The sequence below is a fragment of the Nyctereutes procyonoides genome, unplaced genomic scaffold (genome assembly GCF_905146905.1).
Source record: "Nyctereutes procyonoides isolate TBG_1078 unplaced genomic scaffold, NYPRO_anot_genome, whole genome shotgun sequence".
NCBI classification, from domain to species: Eukaryota; Metazoa; Chordata; class Mammalia; order Carnivora; family Canidae; genus Nyctereutes; species Nyctereutes procyonoides.
The window spans coordinates 2,389,092-2,405,485 of record NW_026575146.1 but is presented as its reverse complement, the minus strand read 5'-3'; the positions used below and the strand labels follow the sequence as shown (position 1 = coordinate 2,405,485).

Genomic DNA, 16,394 nt, shown 5'->3' with positions numbered 1-16,394 from the left:
GCCAGGTTGGTTAACTTTATAAAAAGTGCAAATGAATCACAGGTTTCTAAACAAATGCTTGGCAGGGGCACAGTATCGCATGTGCCTACTCATTTGGTCAAAGTGAAGAATCTTAATGGCCAATGTATTGTGTGCTCTTCCAGTTTAACAATTCATTTTGAGCAAACCTTGTGAGCAGTTAAAATAGTATCGCTTCTATTTCATTTCTCATCTAGGTTTTTTTCCTTTGGTGATATTTTTTCTAATTTTAATATCAGCCCTGAGGTCCCTTCCCACTCAGAGAGTTTTGGACACAGACATGCCAAGTTTTCCTATTTGTGTCTCTTTTTGAAATTGGATTGGTAGCCTGAGGAGGAGGGACTTATCTTGACCTTTGTTTTAAAAGAATGCTTCATATGAAGTCCACCCCCTTCTCATTCCACTGAGACAGTGTACATAATGCCCAAGGAAATGGACACTTTGGTATTTTGGCCTAAGTCCCCTGCTTTACGTACCTCGAAGTTCATACAGTGAAACCCTCTCTGTAGCCACACCCTCAGTGACTCTGCAGTTGCTCTCATAAAAGAAGTGGGAGGGATCCCTGGGTGGCGCAGCAGTTTGGCGCCTGCCTTTGGCCCAGGGCGCGATCCTGGAGACCCGGGATCGAATCCCACATCGGGATCCCGGTACATGGAGCCTGCTTCTCCCTCTGCCTGTGTCTCTGCCCGCCCCCCCCTCTCTCTGTGACTATCATAAATAAATAAATTTAAAAAAAATAAAAAATAAATAAAAGAAGTGGGATCTAGTCCCCAAACCTAACTTTGCAATTTTCTTTGACTAACAGGACTTAGTAGATGTGGTGGTGTGTCAGTTCTCAGGAGAGCCCTCCATTTGCACACCCAGCTTGGGCCAGTCTATGAGAACATACCCAGTTAGTCCACTAGTGAGTTAAAGAACCCAGACAGATTGCTGCAATCATCCAGTCTGGCCACACCACACCACACCACTCAATAGCCAGTCAACCCAAGACATATGGGCAAGTCCAGCTGTGAGCAGCAAAGTCCTGCTGAGGTCAGCTGAACCTCACATCCTATGAGCTAAAAACCTGCTAATTACTGAGGTTTTATAGTTGCCATACCGATTGTCATGCCCAACAGAAAACTCATACCCCAGGGAGTAGACATAGCATGACTGAGATTGGCTCTTGGCCTCCATCAAGGGCTCACTCCTATCACTTATTTAATGTCACATCACAAAAACACTAGCTGATTTTGTATGGCAATGAAGTTTTTGGATCCTACCTATAGTGCTGGGTGGTGTGGTGTTAGTGGTGTTTTACTGTATTTATATTAAATTTTCAACTAATGAACTCAGAAAAGTCCCTGAAAAAGTTGGTTAACTGAAACAGTTAATATGGGAGTGGGTAGGCAGGGAGAAACCCAAGAGCAAACTACATTCTTTAGAAGTATTTGTAGAAGGACACCTGGGTGGCCCAGTCGACTGAGCATCCGACTCTTGGTTTTGGCTCAGGTCATGCTCTCAGGGAGATCGAGCCCTGCTTCGGGCTCCCTGCTCAGTGGAGTCTTCTTGAAAGTCTTTCTCCCTCTCCCTCTACCCCTCCTCCCCCATATGCTCTCTCTCAAATAAATAAACCCTTTTAAAAAATGCTCATATAATCTCAAAGGCAGAGAGAAGTAATAAGCTGAAGTCAATCTCAAAGGCAGAGAGAAGTAATAAGCTGAAGTCTTTGTGTAAAGACAAAACATTTTCTTCTGTCCTTATTTCCATTTTCAACACTTACTCAATAGGTCACTAAAACTCAACAACGGTCTCCTTAGGAATATTTAATGGGACTATTACTTTGGGGTAGACAGGATGTATAAAATTTATGTTCATTAGACTATATCCGCTTTATTTTAACAAATTACACGTTTGGGGATTTTTCTATTTCATATATTGCTTTTACTTTTAGAATCAAGTAATACAGTTCTCACCACTATTTGCCATGGGATGGCTTTAGGAAGAGATTAAACCTAGTACCAGAATGGTTAAAATTCAGTGCACATAGAAAAAGCACATTATTTAAGGGCAGGAGGCTGAAAGTGGATTTGGAAGAGTAATCAAGTAAATACCAACAGCACCTAGGTTATTAAAACAAAAGCCCAATAGGCTTCACGTACATGTTCTTAACAGTGACATTATTTCTTCCCTATCCATAAGCTTCCATTTGTAAAGGAAATTGAGAATTATATAAATAAGAGAGAAAAGAGGGACACGGGAAAGAATGAGACAATGAGAACAAGAACAACACAGTAGTGTGTATGACAGAAAGTAGAGGAAAACATGCAGATTTATCAGTACAAGGCTTTTTTGTATTTTATTTTCATGAATGTATGCTCAGAACTCATCTATCAATGAACACAGTTGAGGAATATCAAAGTCATCTTGTGTTAAAATTACTTTTATTCAGGATGAAAAATACAACATGTGACCAGATTAGATGATAGTCTATGATTAGTTCTTTACCACATATTTCAAAAGAACTACATACTTATTTCCCCTTGTTATTGTGATATTTTTTTTATTTATTATTACTTGAAGGTTACAATGTAGTGTTTTATGTAGCTTTTCCTTAATAGCAGAGAGAAGACATGTTACACACAATTACAAGCAGAAAAAAATTAATACATATCTTTTCAAAGTAAGAACAAGGAAGACACCAAATCTACAACTTGTAGTTCAGAGTTGAGGGAACGTTTTTTTCTTTAAATAGGTGCTTTTCTTGGGTTTGATGTGGCCTGATAAAAGCTCTAGATTTCGCAGACTGCAGCGGCATAAAGCTATTTCCAACACAATGGATGAAGATGGATCTGAGGTAGAAAGGTGGTCATGGCTTTCCTCTTATATAAAACAATTTTCTTCTCAAAATATCTATGCTGCAAATAGACACCCTTGCCCCCCAACCCACCCAACCTATTCTAAAAGAATAGCAATTTCTAACTTTAAGCCTCCTTCTGGCCAAATCCCAGGTCAAGAGAACCCAAAGTTAAAATGTCCTGATGTTTTAAATACACATATGCTTGAATTAAAACACATTATTTTCACTTTTTTTTTTTTTTGGTTTCTCTACATTTGGTAATTACATGTTTCAACTGAATCAAGTAAATGTTAAATCAGAAGCTGAACCAAATACCTAACTCAATGTATTCAAAGGTACAGGCAAGGGTACCACCATCTAAGTATTAATTTCATTCCTCTATGGAAGCAGTGACATAGGTGTTTGATAAACATCCTTTCCAAATATATTGATCAAATGAAAAGTAATAAAAAATGTAATCATTCACCCAAAAGGTAAAATGAAACATGCATTAAATTTGTGTTTGCTGTCAGAAAGAAAACAACTGGAAATTTCAAGGATTACAAATGGCTTGAGTATATATAAACAAAAATAAAAGTCTCTTCAAAGGGAATGAAAGACAAAGATGTGTCCTGGTAGCAGAAATAAGTAAAGGTCTGCTGTATATTTAATGGTGAAAATCAAGATCTAGCAACTAAGGAAATGTTATCCTATGTTTTGTTTCTGTGTCAAAATGAAAATATACTTAAATCCGGTAACCTTTGGTGAAATAATCTTTCAGATTATTATAATCCTGCTTTGAGTCTCCTCTATCATATAGATTGGGACATGAAATAAATAAAGAAATCAAGACCTACTTACATAGAGCAGGGAAATAAAATGCAGGAAACAAGTCCTGATAGGAATACCAGGTAGGCCCCTTAGGACTTTTATTGTGGTTTTCCAAGTGGTTACTAAAGAAGTTAAGTATATGATGTCAAATAAAGTTAAGCAGTACACAGAGATGTAGCTTAATTCATATACATAAATATTTGATTGAAATATATAAACTTATTAATTTGGCCAAATCATGGAAACAAATACAAGGAAATCCATTTGGTCATGTGGCTGATGAATTATAAATAACCAAGACATAATGGTAAAAGAGTGGAAAAAAATAAATGAAGTTATTGTACAAGGTTAATATGAAGGAATGTAAAAATGTAACATGGTTTTCTAATTCTTATGCAGTTTTTGTCATGGTTATTAAAAAGAAGGTATCATATTATAAAGCCCCCACCCACTTTCCCAATGCTGAATACAGTATACAAATCAGTGACAAATGTATTACCATTTCCAAATACCACTCTGTTCATTAATTTACAATTGCATAGAAAGGGAGGAAGAAAACAATAAACAATAATATATGGTTATTATAAAAACAAAATATCCTTTTCTCTTTGGATAGTCAGTGTTTTACTCCTTCAGTAGAAGACACAACGCTCAACAGCATGTTTCAAGGAGCCATGGAGCTTCTGATTAAATGGAACTTGGAATTGGCATTTGCTGCAAAGGGCAATACTGTATGTCAGGAAATGTTGGTTGGCTAGATGAATACTTCACATTGCCTGCGGGAAGGGAAACAGTACTGTCAGAACAACATTTACATAGAACATTACACGTAGTGGAGACCTGTCAACTCTTCTGAGAAATAAAAGTGCTTCTTTCAGAACTAGTCAAATCCCATTTTGCTGTGTGTGAAGGGGACCCTATACAGCTGTGTGACTTTTGCTCCCTGGGATGAGGTCTTTCTCTCTCATCCTGAAGGCATCTAGTCTGCTTTTTATCATTGCAGCTGATGTAGAGGACGTTTGGAAGACTTTTCTCTTGCCCAAGTTGGAAACCAAGTTAAAATTGAAAGCACTCGGCTGTTTCTTGCTAGAGGTACCAAGGGTGAATAAATTAGGCTGGTGCAAGCACCCTGTCTCTCCCTGGGGAACTGTGGGAGGTCTACTGCTGAGGGGGGACCCTTGACAGTTTCAACTGGTCTCCAACTCATGCTGGGGTCCAGACAAGAGGAATGAAAGACAGGACTCATCGTCTAAAGGTGTGTAGTGGTGCCAGTTAATGGACCAGGGCCAATATCCATACAGGCCAGAGAGGATATAAATCTGGGCTGCACTTAGACAACTGGCATCAATCTTTTGAAGGAAATGTCAAAGAGCAGGATCCATCATCATTAAAATCATACCCTTCACTTCTGAATGCATCCTCCAGTTGCTTGCTCCCACCAATATCTGGATCTCTCCTGAAGATACAGCCTTCTCCACAACCTTCTTATACTTGACTATTTTTAATCTCCCATACTTTTTATATATTGGATAAGTGCTTTCTAGGTCCATATACTATGTTTTTTTCAGGCCTTTCTCTCTCTTCCCTCTCCCCCACCCAACTTTGAATCTCACGCCATCAGACCATATCACCCACTGTGCAGTTATCTTCTGACCCCTTGGGTCACATTCCTCTACTTTTGAAGAATGGCTCACTGTCACCGAGCAAAAACTACATTTAAATCTTAATGGTTTCAATACCCACAGAGATTAAGTCTTCAGAACTCTAGCCTCTCAGTTTCTCGAGTTCCTCTCCTCCACCCTTGTCAGCCACTCAAACTTTCAAATGGACCTTGCCAATACCTCAACCCCTCCAACACTTCAATTTCAATCACCCTGTTTCTGACAACTACCTCTACCTTCCCACTTACTTCCATTAGGACCTCAACTCCACCCACCCTTTGCTACCACAAGCCATTCCTCCTCCCCCCTTTTCTTCTGTCTCCTGCAACTACCGTGTCATCACTTCTTGCCTTACAAGCTTAGATGCCTGCTTCAATCAGTATCAGCATGCCTTTGCCTCCTCCCTTGAATTGTTATTGTACCCTCTCAGCCAAATCACAAATTCAACTCTGGTTAAAAGCAACCCTCAGCCAACCCTGGTGCTTGTGCTTATGAACTTGAATGTGGCCATGGGACAACACACAGCCCTACAGACCAGCCTCACATTAAATTCATATGCAGGCACCATAAGTCATGCTGAATGCCACCTCACAGTCACACGACTTCCGTGCCGACCTCCTGGTCCCCAAGCAGGTAGGGCACATCCTCCAGTTTCTCATCACACCTCTGACACCCCCTCCCATCCTCACTCTCTGCTGAAGCCCTGGCTTCCAAGTCACTGAGACAACACAAGCAATTTTCCTCACTATGGTGAAGTCCTGCCATCTCTGGAGCTCTCACCTCCCATCTGCTAAATGATTTGAGATTTCCTTTTTTTCCATCCAGGTTCTAAAGACCACTTGTCTGTGCTTCTTGTTAAGACCTTGGCCCCTCTTGCCATGAAGACAAGAGCACAATCAGAAGGTTAAAGATTCATAAACAAGTTCACGAAAGAACATGTTCTCCAAAGATGTGCGGAGGTCCTGTGGCTCCCTAGTGATAAGAGGACCGGATAAGGAAAACCCTACAAGGTATAAAGGTACAGCTGCGCACCTTTCTCAGCAAATTCTTCCCCTCCCCTCCTCAGTCAACTTTTAAAAGAAAAATCAAAACCTGAGCCTCCTCCAAGTAAGAAAACCACTTCGACAATTTTTAAGTCGATGGTCTGTGACAGCTGCCTTAAGTACGTATTTGGGAGAGCGGTGGTCCCCCAAATCTACCCAGGGCGACTCTGCACAGTATGCATGAGGCCAGTAAAACGCTGTTAGAACACAAAGGATCAGGCACCAGGTATTTTGGGGCATCTGGAAGAACTGGCATGGGAGGGGCTTCTCCCTCCCCAGACTGACCAACTGTTGTACGGAATTAACTAACATTTAAAGGTCAAGCAAGTTTACTAATTTACACGGGGAATAATGTCTGGCACTCAAATCAAAAGCAGTGAATCTGCTTCCTCTGGGTTGTAATCAGCAGCACCTGAGCCCATCGACCCATTGACCCTTACCTGTGGCCTGCTGGGGAGATTGGCTGAAAGAGAAAACAAAAGAAATCAGTGGAAGGTGCTGTGGCAGCCTTGCTGGCTCCCCCTGTCAGGCATGCAAAAGTGGGGAATGCACAGCTCCCAGCTGTTAAATGGGTGTTAATAAGAAAATACGAAACAGGTTTTGGTTTTTCTTTCTTTCCTTTTTTTTTTTTTTTGTTTTTGGCTAGATTCTTTAACAAAGACTAGTTTCTTTTCCCTAGTTTCTCATATCCTATGTCCTTTAGGATATAAACATTCTACCAAAACATGCAAAACATATGCTGGCTCTCAAGTATGTACACCAAAGCCTTCACTGAATAACTAGTTTTTTTTAAAAAAAATCTTAAAGGGAACCCTGGGTGGCACAGTGGTTTAGCGCCTGCCTTTGGCCCAGGGCGCGATCCTGGAGACCCGGGATCGAATCCCACATCGGGCTCCCGGTGCATGGAGCCTGCTTCTCCCTCTGCCTGTGTCTCTGCCTCTCTCTCTCTCTCTCTCTCTGTGTGACTATCATAAATAAATAAAAATTAAAAAAAAATCTTAAAATTCCCTGTTGAAATCCTGCCCTGGATTTGGTTTATGTATCCACACACAGCAAGTTCTGCCTATTTTGCTGAAGAGCACAAATTCGGACTGACAGGTGATCAGGGAAATGAAGGGGCAAGCGTCTTCAGTCTCTACCCCCTTGGCTCATCCTGGCTCCAAAGGCCTAGGAAGCTGGTGGCAATGTGCTTGCCTCAGACAAAGGGCTGGCCTCACCCCCATAGTATTGTGGGCACCTAGGCTAATCACTGTGCTATGGAGGGGCCCAGTCAAGAGCACTGGAGAAGCTGGAATATGGTGGCCAATTCGCCTTTGTGGCTGAGTTGCTCCATTGCTTCCTAGTTACAGAAAGCACGACCAGCGTAGATGATTCAGTGGGCATTGTAGGGGGGGGCACAGGAGGTGGGTCTGGGGATGTTCTGCCTCTCAAGGATGGGAACATCTGTTCTGGGTCAAATAAGAATCGTCCCTCATTATCTACCATGTTGCACTCCTTCCATCTCTCATTTTTTTTTGTGCTGAGGGGGGAAAAGACATCCATGACCACACAGTGGGTGCTCTATGAGAACAACAGAATGAACAAGGGCCAACTTATGATGCTTGGAGGGAAAGTAGGAGCACCCATCATATCTGGGGAAGAATGAGGCTAAAATCCAGCCTAGTTCTACCAGATACATAAGTTACAGCAAGAAAACACAAGAGTGGATGTGCTTCCCACTAAGCTACACCTAGGGAGTGCTCCGTTGCATTACTATTAAGTACACCAGAGCCACTTACACTTCTCTTCAGCATAATGAACAGCCAAACCCAAACCAAAATTGAATCCATGTTGCTCCAAATCAGCACCATTAACCCTACAGCTATTTATTTATTTAAAGTAGGCTCTACACCCAGTGTGGAGCCCAACATAGGCCTTGAACTCACAACCTGAACTGAGATCAGGAGTTGGGAGTGTTAACCAACTGAGCCACCTAGGATCCCCTAACTCTACGGCTTTTTATCAAATAAAAGGCTATGAGTACTCCACCGAACAAACTGTACAATCTATTTCTAAGAAAAATCAGGAAATCCTTGTGTTTTAGTAGGTTTTGAGTTTATGATGAATGTCACTCAAGTTTAATAGACATGGGCAATTCACAGTGAAAATTTGCCTGTAGATAAAAAATAATTTTAAAAGCATTTGAGGTGCCTGGGTGGCTCACTGGTTGAGCATAAGCTTTCAGCTCAGGTCATGATCCTGAGGTCCTGGGATCAAGTCCTGCATTGGGCTCCCTGTAGGCAGCCTGCTTTTCCCTTTGCCTATGTCTCTGCCTCTCTCTGTGTGTCTCTCATGAATAAATAAAATCTAAAAAAAAAAAAAAATTAATGGTCTGTCAGTCAAAAATACTCAGTATTAGTATCCTGTATATTTAGATGACATAAAATGAAAAAAACTGAAAGGATTTTACATTAAAAAAATTAGGTAGTCTGAAAAGTTTGGTATGTGTATTAGTTAATGGGTAACACAGTGAAATTCCCTTCATTAACGCCTTGTCAGGAAAAGATGAAAATGCCTTCCTCTCTGCTCTGAAACTTATGTAAATAATTAAAAGAAGACTTTAAAAGGCCATAATTCAAGGATGCTATCAGGAACAACTGGGATATTAATTTGAGACAGAAATTCTAAAGTGTTATGCGCTATAGTATACAAACCCAGAAAAAAAAATGCCATGTTAAGTAGGCAATTCATGCAATTAGGATTTATGAATACAGTTTCATTATAATTCCAGGATTGCCAGGAGTGTAAATTCACTTGTGACCATGCTAATTTTTAATCCACAAAGGATCAAAAGTCAAGATTAACATGCAGATCAATGCATTGTATGCTGGTGACAAGCAGTTTTAAAGTTCTCATTAGTAACAGGGGCTCAGCTGATTGGTTTGGCATTGAGAGAGTGCCAATCTGATTTGCTTAGAAAAATCCTCCAAAGGTGGTCAGGAAGCTTTGGGAACGCAAAGGTTTATTAAAAGATTTGCTAGCTGAGCAATTTAAAAGGAGCCACAAAGAAAATGAATCCTACAAACCTTCTATATACTACCCAGGGAAACTTTACCAATTAAACCTTCCAGGTTAGAAAATACAATTATTCATTCATTCAATTCAGAACATGAACTGGGCACAAAGTCTAAGTCAGGTGCTATGTCTATTCTGTAACAATTTTTAAAAGGTTTAATAACTTTAGATGCAACTAAAAATATGTATCAATTTTATAAATAAGTAAACTAATCTTTTATTTTTAGGGAACACTGTTCCCTATCTTGGAGAGTTTTTTATTACCAAAGCAAAATACAGGACATAGATATGAACAAAAGCAGACTAAACTCAAATAGCAGAACTTCAGAAACCAAAAATAATAAAATTGAAAAGTCAGAGGATTCTAAAATACCCCACTCATCGTTTCATATGTGGAAGATACCTGAACTCTTCAAAATAACAGATGACCAGTAATGGTCATGCACAGAAAATTATAATTCTGTTAAGTATCTGTGCATATACAGACTTAACACTATGAGAACATGGGGCCAGCATCCCATGAAGAAGTCTTAGTGCTCCACAATCCACCTTCACGACACAAAAGGGCACGGATGAAGAGGGCACCAGTGCAGAGTAAGAGTTCAATCTGTCATGAAGGTACCACTGAAGGTATACACTCTGCTCAGGAACCAATAGCATCTGTTAATGAGATTCCAACCAAAAGGAATTTTATATGTACCTTTAAGGGAAGCCATGAAATTAGATGAACATAATTTTTTTTTACTCATTTTGCCTTATAATTATGATTATTATTTATATTCTCCTCTAAAATAAGACAGATTAATCTTTTATACTATCTAGATACAAGAATATACTAGGAAAAGGATTTACGTGTCACTGCTGTATGACAAACTTAAAAAAAAGACACATCGTGAATTTCTAACATAATAGGAAATTCTACATCTATGGTCACTGTAAAGAATTTAATTAAACACACATAAACATAATTAAACATCCTAACTCTCACTGACAACTGACTTTTACATTTGAATATGTCTATCACATTTAAATACAAACTTCTAAACAGATTTTGATTTACCAAATTTGTTCTTAACTGATAATTAATGTATTTGGATTTAAGCTGAACTAAAAAGTAATTTCATTTACCAATTCAATCTTGAAATTCTAGCTTTTATCATGACCATGATGAGGTCTTATCTAGCCATTAAGTAACATACGACTCTGAATCAAAATCTCTAAAAAAAACATCCAACTTTAATATAAAATATTTAATCTGCTCATCTACTGTGGGTATTAAGGGCCTAGAATATATGAAACAGTCTGATAGCATATGGTCTTTGACCTCTTAAGCGTCTGTGAGACTTTAGAGGGCACATATATTTGCACACGTGGGCACATGTGTTTTGGGGAGTAGGGGGACTGACATACAGTAAATACAATTCAGGAAACTTCGAGAAGTATAATCACAGATAATAATTGGAAAATGACACATTCTCAAATATATTTATGTGCTTGTGGAAGCTGTACTATGTCCGTTAGGCAAATACTTCTGAAAATTCAGGGAAGACTATATTTCAAATAGCTATTTCCACTTCCTCCTAATGATGGCATTTTTATAAACTGTAGAGTTGTATAAGCTGAAGCATATTTTTTAATAAAGTCAATATATCTTATTTAAATACCTGCCTGGTAAAGCCTTTTTTCATCATTTAGGATGGTATTTTCCGGGACAGTATGAAAAAGGGTGATATAAGATGCTGTTTTATATATGTACCACCATATATAAGATATATATGAGAAGTTGTTTCATATATATGCTACCAGATATAATATATATTATACATAACAGTAGTTAATATACATACTAAAATCTTAATTTAGTGGCTATCTAGATTTAAAATCAATTTGAGAGGAAATCACCCTAAAACAAATGATATATTCATATTTCTTTAAAAGATTATTTAAAATAAACTGTGGCATCAAGTAGTATGCATACATACAAGTAAGCTGCTTCTGTTTGAAATAGCATAAGTGTTTCTGGTGAGAGCTCAGTAGAAACTGTGAGGTGACAAGAGGCTAAAGTCAAAAAGTTTGGGGAAAAAAAAAATCAATAAATAACATTACATAATTTCCCCTGGGATTTCAACTGCTTTCTTTTGATTATTTTCTGGCTCTTGGTAGTTCATATAGAAAAGTCACAGGGTCATAATCTGTGATGCCTTCAATTATTTGGCCTTTATGCAGTGATTGTTTTATTCCACAAGGAAAGAAACCAGAAGAAAGAAAATCAAAGAAAAAAAAATCCTGAAGATAATCCCCATGCAGAACTGAATCTGATGACATCAGGAAACAATGTGTGAAGAAAAGAGAGTGAGGCCACCTGGCTAGCTCAGTCGGTGGAGATGCGACTCTTGATCTGGGGGTTGTGGGTTTGGGCCCCCTGTTGGATGTAGAGATTAGTTAAAAATAATTTTTTTTTTTAAAAAGAGGGAATTACATCAGAAGAAGCTATTTTCATGCTTTGTTTGGTATGCTGCCGAAAGCTCTTTTTTGAAGTAATAACACATTTCTTACTATAGTTTGTGCTGGAGAGGGGTAATTTCTTACAAAGGGGCTTGTTTCATTTGCCGTCACGTTATCATTCATAAGGGACAATGGAACCTCTCAAAGAACAGGACTATATCACTGCAGCCCAGTGATGTGATGGCATTTAGGCTGAGCTTCATTTGCTTTGTTGACACATAGAAAGTTTGATTTATTTCCAAATAATATTCAATCCTCTTTCTAATACTGGCTTTTGCTATCCTACCAAAGAAGACAAAGGGCCCCAAGTAGGAAAAAAGAAATGGAAGGGAACGTCGTAGTGGTAGTGTTAGGATCTCTCATACTCACGGCAGCAAGATGGAAATGTACTATTGATCTGCTCCATAAACTCTGTGAGGTCCGTGCTGGTGTCATGTGGGGGAGCCAGCAGGTCCTCGGCCACTGCCACAGCAGAGGAAAAGAAGAACAAACAGTTTTGAAAGGAATGCCCAGCCTTCCACCAAAACCCAATGTTGGGAGAAAATACTAACCCTAGCCTCTCAATATCAACACGAAAATCATTCTCCTTGAAGAGGACAATTTTAGGGAATACTACCAAAACCATTTTTGTATCACTTTGTTGGTAATTTCATATAAATAAAATGTATTAGATGTTTCTGTTAGAAGATTCCATGTGCCAGGGGAAAATTTATGAGTGAAAAATAAGTAATGCAGTCCTAATACTTCAATTTATTAAATGGAATTCCATTATTTTGCATTCCAAGTGTTTTTTCAGAGAAAAAAAAAATCAGTTTTTTTCTATCAGTTTTTTTTCCCCTTCTTTCTTTCTTCTTAAAGAGTGTGGCATGGGCTAGCTTATACTGCCACAAATCTAGAAGTATTTTATAAGATACTTTTTACTTTGCTGTTTTTTATTCTATAACCAATAGCAAACTAATTCACTTATTTAAAACAAGAGAATATTGATATTTTAGGTTTTTTCTGATTAACATAGTAAAAGATATAAACAAATTAATTTGGTTAAAATGTGTGGTCCTAAGGGGAATTTTAGAACTTAAATTTCATCAATAGCAAAATGTCATTCCTGAATGCTGGTTGACAGAGTCCTTCCTAGCAGCAGTGGCAAGCCCCTTTTGGACCAAGGATGGGCTGAGTGAGTGAGACCTTGGTTTCAGATGGGGACAAGGAAGATGGCAATGTCTATAAGATAGAAGCTAGCATGGAAAAAGCAGACTATTCAGTTTCCAGACCTGGGCAGAGAAACCCATGCTTGATATAATATACTTTAGTATTATATTCCAAATATGTACAAATATAAATTTTAGAGACAGAATATTTACTTTAAAAAAATCATTCTGAAGGCAGAGCAAAAATCAAATTATTGCTCATCTCAAAAGGAAAGAGCACTTTTTTTCATCTTTTGCCAAAATTCAATCCACTCTGACACATTATATAAGCAAATGTATTATAGATTATTATTCTAAAATGTTTGCTTTCTGGATGTTGTTAAAATGTCTTTGTATGCAGCTGCACACAAAGAGAATATGAAATTCCTTTAGCTCTAAGGCATGGGTGAGTAAGAAGGCTATTTAAAATGAAATGGCAAAGTGCAGAGCAGAGCTGGGGAGGGTGCGGTTAGCCAGGTCCTGGGGACACCAACCTGCTTGGTGGAACTGTGGGTCAGGGTCAGGATCCAGTGAGTAGCTCAGAGCAGACTGCTGAGGTGAAGCCCAGGGGGAGACGCCGTTGATTCGGGAATCCGATTCAGGCTGCAATCACATTCAGAAGTTAAAGCAGGGAAGAATTCAAACAACTGCTAAAGAAAGCATTTTCGGTTCTTACATCTGTAGATAATTAAATCATGTGGGGTTCTTTGGCCACAGAAATTTAGAATACACGTTTTCATCAGTTTGGTGGGCTCCCTAGTACTTTACGAGAGTACTGAGTGATCTGTCTCCTTCAGTTTGGGCTCCTTGAAGAGCTCAGTGGGTTAGAATGTGACCTTTACCAGTGTCAGTTTCATCCCTCAATTTTTCTATGATTTTTATGTCAACCAAGTGAATTTATTTATTTATTTATTTAATTTTTCAACCAAGTGAATTTAGAAACAGGTTGCATTCATCTTTTAAAAAGGAGCACTGTGGGATCCCTGGGTGGCGCAGCAGTTTAGCGCCTGCCTTTGGCCCAGGGCGCGATCCTGGAGACCCGGGATCAAATCCCACATCGGGCTCCCGGTGCATGGAGCCTGCTTCTCCCTCTGCCTATGTCTCTGCCTCTCTCGCTCTCTCTCTCTCTGTGACTATCATAAATAAGTAAAAATTAAAAAAAAAAAGGAGCACTGCTTCTCATACAGTAAAATTATCTAATTTCAAAATCAGCTAATTTCTTTATTATAGATTAATATTTGAAGCCAACACTGGAAAGGTAAGGACACAAGATTCATATGCTTGAATTCAAACTCCACCACTCAGAACCTACCTAAGTCTGAGCAAATTTTATAACCTTGTGTGCCTTGGATTCTTTACTTAGAAACTGGGGATGGTAAAAAGAGTGCCTGTGCCAAAGGATTCTGTGAGGAGGATGATCGGTTAGTATTTCCACAGAGATTAGAATACAATCTTACACACAGTAAGCATTTTGTAAACATGCTCTGCACTAAGCTTTGAAATGGTGACAGACACACTGACAAGTATGTGTTCAAATTACAAAGTGTGATCCATTTTACAGAGAAGGCAGACATTACAACATTTTTGATGCCAGTCTTCCCATTCAATTTATATTCGTTGAAGTCTGGTGCTTTCGCCCGTTTTTTACTGTCAGGTGATTTTTCCATCTACTTCTGGCATTCAAGCTAAATCATTAAGAAGAGATAAGAAGCCCACAGTCTGGGATATACAGAGCCATTTAGATATCAGCTATCTCTAAAAGCATTACTGTGCAATTCTGAAGGCACATGAGCCATTAGGCAGCTCTGTCTAATGGGATGGAGAGAGTCAGGGGGAGGGGAGTAGAGAAGCAGAAGAGCCGTTAGCTCTCCAACAGGCTATGGCAAATAAAGCTTTTGAGCATGGCTTCCCTCCGCAGTGATTCTATTGCTGCACTAGGTTAATAATAACACTTCATATTTTAAATCAGAGATTTCAAGGAAAAATTCATCCCTTCTACAGCCACCATGGGGAAACTTCAAAAACATGGGGCTTGCAATGTGGCTGTTCCAACATATGTGACCAGCACCAGAGAAGACTCAAACATTCCAGAGGGCTTCGGGAAAGCTCGAGGGGAACTAGTGTTTTCTAATGATGCTCGGTTTGGAGGCCCAAAGCAAGCCTTAAAACATTCTGACACAAATCCTGAAACAGTGACAGACATATACAGAAAAGTATATGGTCAAAAGGGGTGATCTGTGGCCTGCTGTGTAGGTAATGCAGAAATCACGCTGTTCTGGATGAATCTGACAAGTTAAAAGATACTGACAGCAACTGTGACAAGATGGTTTTCTGACATTTGAGAAGATCACTGGAGGAAAAGTTGTTTCTGTCTCTGACTGGATAAATCCTTTCTGGAGAAAGGCATGGCCTATTCACTGCCTGGGGCCCCATGCTACACAGGCCAGAGGAAACGGCGAAAGACAACATGAATGGTGATGTCAGGGATTCTTCAAGAAAGATAAAGTCTAGCCCCATCTGTGGGGATTACCCAATAGGCACCTGCTACCCAGGCATCTTCACGTCTAGTTCTCTGATACAACTCCTATTCTTTAACTGCTAGATGTAAGCAAGTAGCTAATTCTCTATAGTGTTGTGTCTTTATGTGTGATACTATCTTGCTATATATTATACTGTCTTGTCTCCGTCTCTAATAGGACTGCAAAGCAACAAGAAGGAAAAAACTACGTTTGATGCTTCTTCTATATCCCAAAGAAGAGTGTTTTTCAAAATTGTGGGCTATTATCCCCTGATGAGCTATAAAATTGATTTGGTAGGTAGTGACACAGCATGAAGAAAGAAAAGAGGGAGAGATGAAAAATGGGAATGAGGGAGGGAGAAAGAGAAACGAGAAACACAGGAAGGAAGAGAAGAAGGACGGACAGAAACAGGAAGGAAAGAAACTTAAAAAGATAGAAAATAAGGGCAGCCCCGGTGGCTCAGCGGTTTAGCGCCGCCTTCAGCCCGGGGTGTGATCCTGGAGACCCCGGGATCAAGTCTCACGTCGGGCTCCCTTCATGGAGCCTGCTTCTCCCTCTGCCTGTGTCTCTGCCTCTCTCTCTCTTTCTATGTCTCTCATGAATAAATAAATAAAATCTTAAAAAAAAAAGAAAATAAGAGACACCATTTTTTATAATAATGGCAATTTTTATAATGGCAATTATTATGTTGTATTCATCATGCAGGTATACATTCATCATAATGTAAATTATATTTCTTACTGTCAGAAAAGTGTGCC

At 39.2% G+C, this 16,394-nt stretch overlaps 1 protein-coding gene across 6 annotated transcripts in view; it reads right to left on the bottom strand.

Moving 5' to 3' along the window:
- Window positions 1-2,419: 2,419 nt before the first annotated feature.
- UTRN (utrophin) overlaps window positions 2,420-16,394 on the bottom strand; it is a 497,690-nt gene continuing 483,715 nt past the window's right edge. For all 6 annotated transcript variants that reach the window (XM_055311522.1, XM_055311520.1, XM_055311521.1 and 3 more), the window contains 4 exons: window positions 13,612-13,720; window positions 12,300-12,392; window positions 6,812-6,834; window positions 2,420-4,443 (listed from right to left, as the gene is read on the bottom strand). In XM_055311522.1, coding sequence (XP_055167497.1) covers window positions 4,435-4,443; window positions 6,812-6,834; window positions 12,300-12,392; window positions 13,612-13,720 — 234 coding nt within the window. In that variant the 3' untranslated portion in view covers window positions 2,420-4,434. The remainder of the gene's footprint in view (window positions 4,444-6,811; window positions 6,835-12,299; window positions 12,393-13,611; window positions 13,721-16,394) is intronic.